Source organism: Camelus dromedarius, chromosome 12 (assembly GCF_036321535.1).
Source record: "Camelus dromedarius isolate mCamDro1 chromosome 12, mCamDro1.pat, whole genome shotgun sequence".
Classification (NCBI taxonomy): domain Eukaryota; kingdom Metazoa; phylum Chordata; class Mammalia; order Artiodactyla; family Camelidae; genus Camelus; species Camelus dromedarius.
The window spans coordinates 5,761,481-5,773,753 of record NC_087447.1 but is presented as its reverse complement, the minus strand read 5'-3'; the positions used below and the strand labels follow the sequence as shown (position 1 = coordinate 5,773,753).

The 12,273-nt window shown below is 50.8% G+C and overlaps 1 protein-coding gene across 2 annotated transcripts; it reads left to right on the top strand.

The window, feature by feature from the left end:
* The first annotated feature begins 17 nt into the window (after window positions 1-17).
* On the top strand, window positions 18-10,751 carry CCS (copper chaperone for superoxide dismutase). Of its 2 annotated transcripts, XR_010383294.1 has the most exons (9): window positions 18-176; window positions 516-588; window positions 4,636-4,773; window positions 4,987-5,164; window positions 5,749-5,809; window positions 9,616-9,693; window positions 9,764-9,867; window positions 9,950-10,205; window positions 10,638-10,751. XR_010383294.1 is itself a non-coding variant. In XM_010998173.3 (8 exons), exons 1-8 carry the CDS (start codon window positions 138-140, stop codon window positions 10,101-10,103), a joined length of 825 nt encoding a protein of 274 aa, XP_010996475.3. In that variant the 5' UTR covers window positions 18-137; the 3' UTR covers window positions 10,104-10,264. The 2 variants fall into 2 exon arrangements, 1 of the variants encoding a protein (XP_010996475.3); XM_010998173.3 differs by lacking the exon at window positions 10,638-10,751 and having other exon boundaries at window positions 9,950-10,264.
* Window positions 10,752-12,273: the final 1,522 nt, after the last annotated feature.

The window sequence follows — 12,273 nt, the reverse complement described above, 5'->3', positions numbered from 1 at the left end:
CAGGGCCTTGCATGCGCGCGCACCAGGAGGCGGGGCAAGGAGCGGCTTCCCAGGCTCTGCCTCTCCGCGACGCTACTCGGGATTGGAGCTTAAGGACCTTTACAGTTCGGGTCCTCCGGCTGGTGTCTGGGTTCAGGATGGCATTGGACTCAGAGGACCGCGGGGCTGCCTGCACGGTGAGGGTCGAGGCCTCAAGTGGGAGCCTTGCAAAGGCAGAGAACCTCAGCCCCTGGGGTGATCTCTAACTCGGGAATGGGGGAGGGAGCGGGCACCCAGGTGGAGGCCTGGGGCCGGGGCTTAACACTGGAATGTGAGAGTAGCAGGGCTCTTGGCGTTAATTTTGGGAGGTGTTGGTCCTGGAGTGATCTTGAGTGATAAGGAAGAAGGCGCTTGAGAAGGAGTCACGTGGGGCGTTACTCCATGCCGTTGGAGGTGGTCGTGGGGGTGGGTAGTGAAACAGGATCACGCTGGAAGGTTCTCGAGCTCTTATCGACCAGTCCCTGCCACCCTTGCAGCTGGAGTTCGCGGTGCAGATGACCTGTCAGAGCTGCGTGGACGCGGTGCGCACGTCCCTGAAAGGGATAGCAGGTAAGAACCAGAAGAACTTTTATGCTCACAGTCCGGATGCCTCTGGGAGTGGAGAGTTCTGAGCAAAGCTTTCCGAGGATGTTGGGCTCTCTGCCTCCTGTAAAACATTCTTGCTGGAAGAGCAGCTGGACTTATGTTGGACATAGGGCAGTTTTTCTCCCTCAGCAGATTTCTTAGAAACCAGATAAAGACTTCTGGTGACTCTACGTTTTCTGGTCTGGGTATCTGGAATCGGCTTGGCTTTCTCATGGGTTGGCTGGGAAATTGTAGCTTCTCAGAATGCAGAGAGGGAGAGAGAGAAAGAGAGAGATTGCTTGATTAGGGGATTTGCCCTCTCCAGGAGGCCTGGGATTTGGGGAGGAGGGTTCTGCTCTCCTCCTAGGGGTAAGTGGAAGGACCTCCTAGCCCAAGGCTCACTTCCTTGAACCCTTATCACTCACCCTAGAGTTCCCTATGGCCTAATCTTATCTTCCTCACTGGGCCCTGAGCTAAGACAGGTGCTGGCCTGGCCACCCTCTGCACCAGCTGAATGAAACTGCTGCTCTGCTGGGGAGCCACCCTTCTTGGTTCAGACTCAGGTCAAGAGTTCTGGGCTTCCCCCGGGGGCCCTCCACACTTCAGGTGCAGAGAAGCAGCTCTTCATACACCCAGAGCAGGAACCCACCTGTGCCAAAGCCAGGCCATCAGAAAGTCTTGTGTGCTGTGTATCTACATCCCTCCTTTTCCGTACTTTGGTTTTCACATCAATCCAAGCCACCTCACAGCTCCCCGACCCACACAAGAACTTCATCTGTGGGCTCTCTATTGTCTCTGTTGCTCTCTCCAGTAGCTTTTTCACATAAAATCCAGAGTGATTTTTGAAATCATACATCAGATATTGTCACTGCCTTGCTTAAACTCCTCTAAAAGTCATAATGTTTAAGAGTTTCCCAGGGGCCAGGCACTGTTCTCAGTGCTGTATGTGAGATAATTAATCCATTTAGGTCTTCAGTAGCCCCCTTAGGTAGGTAGTATTATTATCTCCATTTGCAGATGAAGAAACTGAAAAGAAAACTCAACAGAAAGGTTGAGTAAGTTGTCTAAGGCCACACAGCTAGTATGTGGCAGACTCAGGATTTCAACTCTGGAGCCCACACCCTTAACCACTGTACTCTGTGCCATCTCCCAAAGGCCTCCCATTGCATTAAAATTAAATTCCATATTCCTTCCTGTTGCCTGCAGGGCTTTGCTTCACTAGTCTCCACTTTCAACTTCATATCTTATTATTTTCTTCACTCCAGCTCCAGCCACTCTGGTCTTTCTCTTAGAGCACATAGATGTCGTTCCTGCCTCAGGGCGTTTGCCCAGACTGTTCCCTTTGCTGGAATGCTCTTTCCTGACTACATTCAGGCCTTTGCTTAAAGGCTTAGAGAGACCTTTCTTGACCAGCTGGTTGAAGTGGCTGCCCCCCACCTCCACTTCGTTGTTCCCTAATATCTGTTTCATTGATCACACTTTTAACTTTCTGAATCTCCCTGTGCATGTAATTGATATGTCTGTATTCCTGCACTGGAACACATGCTGCGTTATGGGACAGAGACATCACCTGACTTGTTCCCTGCTCTATCCCTACTGCCTGTAACTTGGTGCATGATAGGTGCTTAGTATACATTTGTTAAATGAATGAATTGGCAAGTGAATCCCTTGCACTGCATGCTTGTTTGAGCCCTGGGAAGCTCAGAAAATCAATCCTTTGGGGCCCAGTCCTACTTCCTGTGGGACAAGGGGACCAAGCATCAGCTTTGGGGTTGGACGGGCTGCCCTCTGAGCTTTTTTGATCTCAAGCCAGTTGTGTAACCTCCAGCCTCATTTCCTCACCTGCCAGAGGAAGACGGCATCACTGTCCTGATGTGCACACAGCTCCCGACATTCCCCAGAGGCTTAGATCACAAGAGTTCTCTGCCATCCTCCATACACCCCCTTTGCATCCAGAGGTTCCTCTAGTTGGACCCTGAGCCCCAAGGCCTCAGGCTACCATGTGGCCCAGGATGAGATGTTGTGTGAAGTGGCAGGCAGGCTGGTTATTTGGGGGGTTTTCTTCTCCCAGAATTGCCCTGTACCTGCCAGGGAGGAGATGGGTGTGTCTGCCTGATCTCTGTTTACAGATTCTGCCCCTCCCCCTCGGTGTCACTGATGCTGCAGGGGACCTGAAGAAGCAATCCCATGAGACCTCGTGTAACCACAGGCCAAATGCTCCTGTCTCTCAGGTGCTACCTCATCCCAGTAGCATTTCCCAGTTGGAAGGAATCTGAACAGCTGAGGTTCCTTGTCTGTACCTCAGAGCTTGTTATTCCCTTCTCTGCCTGATGGTTAATCCAGGCGTAGTCTGGGTTATCTCTCCTCCTGTGAGCTCCGTGAAGACTAGGACCAGTGCTTTTCCTGACCCTGGTCTCCTCCATGCCCAGCACACATTTGTTTAAAGAATATGGAGGAGGGAAACCAAGGATGAAGGGGGCACCAACAGTCAGTGTAGCCTTCAGCTCACAGAGTACTAGCTCAACAGAGAGAAATGCTTCATTTAACCTGTGTCTTCTGGGCTGCCCGTGACTCCCGGCTCCTGTGGGCTCTACCCCCACAGAGCAACAAACACACACACAGAACAGAATGGTTGTAAGTCCAACAGGTGAGCTCAGCATTCAGCGTTCCCAACCCATCTGTGCTCTGGCTAAGGAGTCAAGAATTCTCTTAAAAGGCTTAGGAGCCTTGAATACCTGAATGGAAGAGAAGCCCCTCTCATCCTTCTTTGAGTGGGCTCGATGGCCCTCAAAGCTGAGCATATGTCAGAATCATCCTGCAGGCTGTGTACACACCACGGTGACTTCAGGGATTTGGAGGGCAGTTGAAGCACAGTGAGTTTTGAAGCTGACCCTTGTGGACCACACAGAGTTCCTGCCCACACAGAGGATTCTAAGCAGTGCAGTGTGAGTCACATGGGGAAAGAGGAGCTGCTACAGGAGGACCAAGGAGGGGTCTCCAGCCCATCCTGGGGGCTGGGAGCTTCTTCTCGAGGTGAGCAGTGCACAGGCAGAGTCCTCGGGCTCTGGAATTAGGCTGCCTAGGACTCCCAGTCCTACAGTTTGACTTTGAAGAAGTTTCTTAATTTCTCTGTCTTATCTTTCTCACCTGTGATGTGGGGATAATTTCACAATTACTTGAGTTAATACAGGTAAAGTACAAAAAAGTCCACAGTGCATGCTCAGTAAATGTTAGCTTTCATGATGATAATAATAGCTCCCTCTTTGTTAAGCATGTGCCAACTTTATTGAGATGTAATTCATATATCATCCATTTACAATTCATCCATTAAAGTATACAATCTAATGGTTTTTAGTATAGTCACAGAGTTGCACAACCATTACCACTCTCACTTTTATATTTCATCACCTCTTGAAGAAATTGTACCCCTCCACTATCACCCTCCTGGCCCCCTACCCCCATCAACTTTCTGTCTCTATAGATTTACCTATTTTGAACATTTCACCCAGAATGGCATCATCTAATATGTGGTCTTTGTGACTGGCTTTCACTTAACGTAATGTTTTCAGGGTTCATCCATGTTGTACCCTGGATCAGTGTTTCATTCCTTTTTATGACTGAATAGTATTTCATTGTATGGATACACATTTTGTTTATCCATTCATCATTTGATGGGCTTCTGGGTTGTTTTCACCTTTTGACCATCATGAATAATGTGGCTATTGATAGCCCACTTTTATAAAAAGATTTTTAAAAGAATCATCTATGTTTCATAAGTTATAGATGACATTTGGCACAAAATAAGGACTCACAAGGATCCTGGGGGCAAAGTGGCATTATCCCCACTTTATAAAGAAACAAACTCAGGGAGGTTAAGGGCCTTACTCAGTGAGAAGGCAGCCTCTGAGCTTGCCTCCGGCCATGGGCAGGTTGCTGAAGATCTGTTTCTTTCTTCCCTGCTCCCAGAACAGGGGTGCCAGCCCCCTCCTGCCCTCTGCCCTCTCCTGCCCTCTACCTTCTCTGTTCTCTCAGGTGTCCAGAGTGTGGAGGTGCAGTTGGAGAACCAGATGGTCCTGGTGCAGACCACCCTGCCCAGCCACGAGGTGCAGGCCCTTCTAGAAGGCACTGGACGGCAGGCGGTACTCAAGGGCATGGGCAGTGGCCTGTTGCGTGAGTAACCACTGTGACCTTGGCCTTGGCCTCTCTGGGAGGAAGGTGTGCTGGGTGTGGTACAGACCTAACCATAGGATTTAGGGGCTTTGGGTTGGAGTGGCTTTGGAGACTGTGTGAAGTTATGGGGGGCTCTGCATGGCCTTTCCAAGCTGATGAAGGGGTGGGGCTGGCTGAGATAGTGAGCCAGTCCTGGTGTCTAATGCCTTACAGAGAATCTGGGGGCAGCAGTGGCCATTCTGGAGGGGCCAGGCCCTGTGCAGGGGGTGGTGCGCTTCCTGCAGCTGACCCCTGAGTGCTGCCTCATCGAGGGGACCATTGACGGCCTGAAGCCTGGGCTACACGGACTCCATGTCCATCAGTTCGGGGATCTCACAAGGAACTGCAACAGGTCAGTCCTCGTGCCATGCCTCGTAGCATCATCATCGCCCCAGCTGTGCACCCACGCTGTGCAGGGGGCTGTATTCAGCCCTTTACAGACATCTTCACCTTTGGTCCTCACAAGCACCCTGGGAGGCATATACACACAGGCTTGGTCTACAGATGAGGAAACTGAGATTCAAAGAGGTTAAAATGGCTGTCAAAGGCCCTAGAGCATGTAAATAGGAGAGTGGGGATTTGAGCCAAAATCTGACCTTGACGCTTCCGCTTGTAGCCACCTTACTGACTCGGAGACGGAAGGTGACTCCTGGCCACGGGAGGGTCAGTTCTCCGTGTCGTGGTGTTTGTCATGCTGTGCTGCAATTAGTCCTTTACTCATCTGTGTCTCCCCAGGCAGCTTATTGAGGGCAGGTCCCACATCCAACTCTTCTTAGTGTCCTCAACCAAGAGCCTGGCACAGAGTGGGCCTGTTTGTTGAGTGAGTAAGTGAATGAGTGAATGAATGAATAAAACAAATGTAGTTAAAGTAAGAGGATGGATCACCCGGCCTGTGAACTGTTGTTTCGCTACCCACCTGCTATCTTTTCTTCTCAGCTGTGGGGACCACTTTAACCCTGATGGAATGTCTCACGGGGGCCCCCAGGACTCTGACCGGGTAAGTGTTCATCTGGGCGAGGCTTGGGCTGAGAGAGACACCCAAGGTCTCCAAGGCAGGGCAGGCAGCTCTTGGGGCCTGAGAGTGGCATTCTTTTTTTGTTGGGGTCTTTTTCCCTCACTGTATTTTGTTCAGTTTAGAAACATTTATTGACACTTTCTGTGTTTAAGGCCTGCCCCCTAAGACTCACAGTCTGGTGAGGAAGACCCCTGAGGACTCCGCAGTTACAATGCGGGGAGGTGACCTTTGCAGGAGCCTGTGGGAGGCCCTGGGAGCCCAGAGCAAGCACCTGCTCCAGCCCATGGGGTGCAGGCAGTGAGAGGAGGCTTCCTGGAGGAGCTGGTGTTGTGGGAGTTAAAGGTTTTACCTAAACTAAAAAGGCCGTCCAGATGCTGCAGCTCCTGGCCCGCGAGTTTCATTTCACACCAGAGAATCGTTTCCCCATCAGCAGTGAGTCACGCGCTGCCTTAATGATTTTTGCCTTATCTGAGTACTACTTGTTCTGTTAGTTACTCATTGTTTTGATTTAGTGGGGAGGGTAGAGCTCAGTGGTAGAGAGTTAGAGTGTGTGCTTAGCATGCATGAGGTCCTGGATTCAATCCCCAGTATCTCCATTAAAAACTAAATAAATAAATAAACTTAATTACCTCCCCCTCTGCCAAAAAAAAAGTTTTGATTTAAATTGACTCATATTTTTTCCTTAGGTAAATTTAGCTACTTTATTTTTAATGTTTTAATCCTTCACGGAAGGCTTCAAACATGTTCTGAAATAGAGAAACTAGAGTCCCGAACCCCCCTGTTCCTGTCACCCGGCTGTAACAGTTACCAACTCATGGCCAGTCTTGTTTCATCTACACCCCTGGCCCTTCTCCACCATAACTTTGAAGAAAATCAAGACATCATTTCGTGTAATTAAGGTAGATTTGTTTTTAACAAGAAACTTGATATTGCCCCAGAGAATGGAAAACCAGCACTTCTAGCCAGAAGAGGAGGCTCACTGTAAAAATGAATCAATGCAGGCCTAAAAAGTGCAATTAGAGTCCTGCCAGGGACTGAGGACTTCTTTATCTTTGTTAGGGTGATTAGCAAGTGTTAGGGGGCCTTAAAGACATGTTAATGCCAAACTGGAACTTTGTCCTGGACGTCACCCCAGGAGGACTGTCTTCTCTGCCGGTGGTGGGACGCTTCCTAAGCCCAGTCCACAAACGCCCAACTCCATCTCCTCCGCTTCCTGGGGAGCGAGTGCCCCCTCCCTGGGGATTCAGCAGCCTGGGCAAACAAATGAAAATACCGTGTGTGTTTCTTAATTGACGTAACTTATCTTTTGTTTTCTTGAATTTTGGCAGCGCTGTCACATTTCTAACAGTCAAAAGTTTCTTCTTCTCACGCCCCACCCCGCCCCGCCCCCTGGGAAGCTGGGGAAGCCTTTCTGTGGGTGCAGTGCCCAGCGCCATGCTTACACTGGGTGTGTCAGTTAGCTATGGCTGAGAATCAAATACTTCAAACTTGAGGGTTTCAAACAACAAGTATTGTCATATCACAGTTTCTCTGGGGCAGGGATCCGGGCGCAGCTTAGCTGGGGGCCCCTGGCTTATGGTTTCTCAAGGCTCGACATGGGAGGATCTGCTTCCACACTCACTCATGTTGCTGTTGGCAGGCCCCAGGTCCCCCTGGCTGTTGGCCAGAGACATCCATCCTTTGTCCCCGTGGGCCTCTCCCTAGGGGCAGCACACAGCACAGTAGCTGGTGTCCCTCAGAGCAAGTGAAGGGGGGTGGTTGTCCTAGACCAACGCCACACCCCTTTTTTATGTTCAGTGTTTTTTGTGGGGGGTCATTAGGTCTATTTATTTGTTTATTACTCAGGATTTTTTTTTTTTTGGCAGAGGTACTGGGGATTGAACCCAGGACCTCGTACATGCTAAGCATGTGCTCTACCATTTGAGCTGTACCCTACCCACAAAGCAACACTCTTGTTGTAACCTAATCTTGGAGGTGATGCCAGGTCCAGCTGACTCTCAGTGGTAGAGCACACAAGGGTGTGAATCCAGAGGTGCATCCTAGAGGCTGTCTTCCTCATTGAGCCTTGAAAGGTGCTGAGCAGGAATTAGGCAGGTGGAGACGGAGAGGGAATGGCAGCCTCAGCGGGACACTGCACAGACAAAGCCCTGGAGGCATGAACCAGCAAGAAGGAAGTCTTGGAACTGGCAGCCCTGTGCCTCTTCGGAGGTGGAGTTTCTGAAGGGCAAGAGGCTGCCTTGTGATTTGTGCCTTGGCGTGGGCCCATCTTGGGACAGGGCATCAAAGGGGCTGGAGCCAGCTGCTCTGTTGTCCCCAAGCCCTTGATATAGGCAGAGGAAGACTCGAGCAAGAGCTGTGTGTTCAAGCCGCCATGATGACTGGCACATCCTTTTGGATTTCAGCATCTGGTTTTGCCTAGATGGAAGTGAATTCAGTGTGAGAATTTACTTCCAAGCCTGGTTGTCCCTTTGCACATCTCCTAGCTGGTTTCTAAGCTTCCTTCCCTTCTCTCCTCATCCTTTCTCTTCATACACCGTATTAGAGGGATTCCTCCAAAGCGTGGGGTAACCATGTCATAACCCTTCATGGCTCCCCAGTGCCCAAGGGTATGGACGCTGCCCGGCTGCTTGTTGTGACATTCAGTGCCACCTGGCTCATTTCCACCCACCCGTGCACAGGGGAGGGACTAGAAAAGCTGCCTCTCCCGACCTCCTGCTGCAGCTCATGCCCCCGGAGCATCACACCGGCCATTTGCTCCCTCCCAGTCCTGGAAACGCCTCCCTCTCCTTTATCTTCCTACCACAAAAGTCCCCAACACTAGGCGAAACAGAGAGTGCCAGGTGTAAGCAGCAGATGTCCCTCTGGAAAACAAGATAAAGGGAGAAGGGACTCTTCTTGCTACTTGCTTGGCAGCCCCAGCACATGGTGACATGCTTTGTGACCGACGTTTCCAGCAAGACCTTGTGTACCAGGCACAAAGGCACAGACTTTTACTTCTGCCTGAAGTGTCAGGTTTGGGGACAGACGTGGGTCTCTGTGACTCATCAGTAGGGTCTTGTCACCAGAAAACACTCTCAGGGTTGTACTAACCCTGTGTTTCGTAATCATTAGTCGGTTCCACGTCTGGCTCCCCGCCATGCCCCAAACCCCTTGAGGGTGGTTGACCGTGTCTGCACCCCCGCCCCGCCCGGCAGAGAGTATCTGACATAGGAGGTGCTCAGTTGCTGTGTTATGACACTTTTATTACCTCCAAGGGAAAAGGTGGGCAGAGCCAGGTCTTGAGGGCAGGAGACACCCTTTGTACCTTGTGTTTCTTCTCTGTTTCTGGAGGCTGGATGTCAGGGGAAGGATGCTAGTTGCCTCTGACGGTCAGGAAGCCAAGCTTGGCCAAGTTAAGCCCAGGGGAATTGCAGCCTGTCAGGTGCTCACAGAGTCATTAGGAAGCTGGAGAACTGGGCTTGGAAAGAAACAGGAATTGGGCTAGATTGTGAGGCTGGGATGCAGACTGGGCAACAGCCTCATAGGAGAAGCAGTCTGGTCTAGTGGGCATGACTTCCCACGAAGGCACTCACTGGCTCTTTTCAACATGCTGTCGTTCTGCCCGGGATTTTGGTTCCAGGGTGGGAAAGTCCAGTTGCCTTCCTCGTGTCCTGGGCTGTCCCTTCATCCTGCCAGACTGTACCACAGGAGGACACTGGTACTTTGGGGAAGGGAGATCAGATTCTGAGAAGCCAGAAGTCAGCAGCTATGCCCCCATGTGCTCCCCGCCTCCCCGGGTCTCATTGCAGCACCGTGGAGACCTGGGGAACGTCCAGGCGGATGCTGATGGCCGAGCTGTCTTCAGAATAGAGGATGAGAAGCTGAAGGTGAGGTGGAAAATAATGTGGGGGCCCTTTCTAACAGGTCCACTGTCTGAGGCTGTTGTCTCCCCTCTAGGTGTGGGATGTGATTGGCCGAAGCCTGGTCATTGATGAGGGAGAAGACGACCTGGGCCGGGGCGGCCACCCCCTATCCAAAGTCACAGGGAACTCTGGAGAGAGGTAGGTACTGTGCCATCAGCATGCACAGAGGCCTGGAGGGGCTCCGGCAGGTGCTCACTCTAAACCACATGCTCCTCCGCAGGTTGGCCTGTGGCATCATCGCTCGCTCCTCCGGCCTTTTCCAGAACCCCAAGCAGATCTGCTCCTGCGACGGCCTCACCATCTGGGAGGAGCGAGGCCGGCCCATCGCAGGCAAAGGCCGAAAGGAGCCCACCCAGCCCCCCGCCCACCTCTGAGCACAGCCTCAGCCTGGGGTCTGTCACCGTCCTCCCTGCTGAGTGCCGTCCACTCCAGAGGGAGGCCCTGCTCGCCCAGCCCTAGAAGAACTAGCAAGCAGGGTGTGTAGGGGCTGCCATGATGTTCCCTTGGCAAATTAAAGTTTTATTTTAATATGTAACTTTGTGTTTTGTCCGTGTCCCTGTTTCCCCTAATGGGCTTGGTGAACACAGTGCCTCTGCCCTCCCTGTCGAGGGCCACCTCTTGGCTTTGAAGCCAAACAGAACCAGATTCAAATCCGCACAGCTCCTGAGGGCCATGTCCTCCTCCTCAGGGTCACAGTGAAGGGCCACAGCAGACCTATTTCTGTTTCTGGCCTGTGCCTGTCCCCCTCCCTTCACTGTGGCCAATTTGGAACCAAAATGGACACCTGATCCATGCAGGGCCTTGCTTTCCCGGTGAAATCAAAGCAGATCCAGCTTTAGTTTCTCCCTGTGGTTGAACCCGTAACGTGGGGATACGGGAACTGAGTGGCCCTCTTCTCCCTGCCTTAGGGACTGAATATCAGAAAAGCCGATCTGCTGAGGAGGAGGAGTGAGGCAGATGCACAAGGAGAACCTAAGAGTCACTGGAGGAGGCCAGACGCTCCAGAGTCCACACTCAGCCTTCTCCAAGGCCTGGGAGTCAACAGACAGTCCTGTATGCTCCCAATGCATCACCACCCACTTAAAAAAAAAAAATCAATCTGGCTTGAGTTGATTTCTTTACTCACAACTGAAAGACTTTTAATTAATCTAATAGGGTGCTTGGCACAGAGCCTGGCACATGGTAAGGTAAGGAAACAGTGGCTGTGATCCTGAGGCTCCATGGGGCCCCTGGAGGCCAACCCCACCAAGCTCCCATCTCAGGGATGGTCGGTAGCCAGGAACTAGTGTGTGGGGCTGGGAATTCCAGGGCTCCCCACTCACCTGTTTTGCCCACCCCTACCCCAGACCATGCCAAGCTTGTCCATCCAGGACAAAGCTGCTCTTGTGACCTGATGGGCCGGCAGAGGATACACACTTTGCCCCTTACACTGCCAGCTTGGAACCACGTGGGTGGTTTTACAGTCAGTTGGCCTTGGCTTGGATGCTACTGGCTCTGCTCCATTCCCCAGGCCCTGCCATTCTCCCCCTTCAGGCTACTGACTACCTCCAGCCCTGCTCTTTCTTGCCAAACCTACACTAGTTGCTTTCCAGCTCCCCTTCGTTCCTGGGGAACCAAATCCTTTTAAACCTGGGGCGCAGGCTGTGTTTCTCCTACCTCAGAAGCATTGCAGGAACTCCTCTTGGACTCTGCCCACAGCCAAACCATGACCTCCACTTACCTTCATTCTGGATTATAGCTGGATTTAACCCTTTTATGGCTAGACCACTCACCCTTCCCTACCACTCTGTTTCTGCTCTTAAAGGATCAATGTTCCATTAGCTTTTCTCTTTTCCAAACTCTTAGATGTGTGGTTTTCAAACTTTGCTTTTGAATCACAGAACCCTTTCAAACATCTTTATGTGGAACTGCAGCCAAAGATGCTTCTGCCTGACTAAGGGCTTCCCAAAAGCCCTGGGCTCCAGGGAGCGCAGTTGGAAAATCTTTGCCAAATTCAGGCATTTTTGCATTATCTCTCAACTGCAACCGTGTCCATAAACCACCTGTATTATCATTTACAAAATACTGTTCTTTAAATTAATTCACTTTTAAACTTACTTAAAAAGGAAAATTTAATCTTACTAGCTAATACCTATATGATGATGATGAAGTCTATTCTAAACACTTCACATGCCACAATTCATTTAATCCCCATGAAAATACTACAAGGCAGGGAGGGAGGGGTTAGCTCAAGTGGTAGAGTGCATGCTTAGCATGCATGAGGTCCTGGGTTCAATCCTCAGTACCTCCTCTAAGAATAAGTAAGTAAACCTAATTACCCCCCCCCAATTCTGCGGTCAAATAAGGAAACAGGATATTGAAAGATTATTATAAAATAAATTTTAAAATTAAAAAAAATACTACAAGGTAGGTTTTATTACCATCTCATGTTACAGATGAGGAAAGTAAAGCACAGAGCAATTATGTAACCTGCCCAAGATCACACAGCTAGTAATGTGGCCAAGTCTAGATTCAGACCCAGGTGGTCTGGCTCTAAGTCCATAT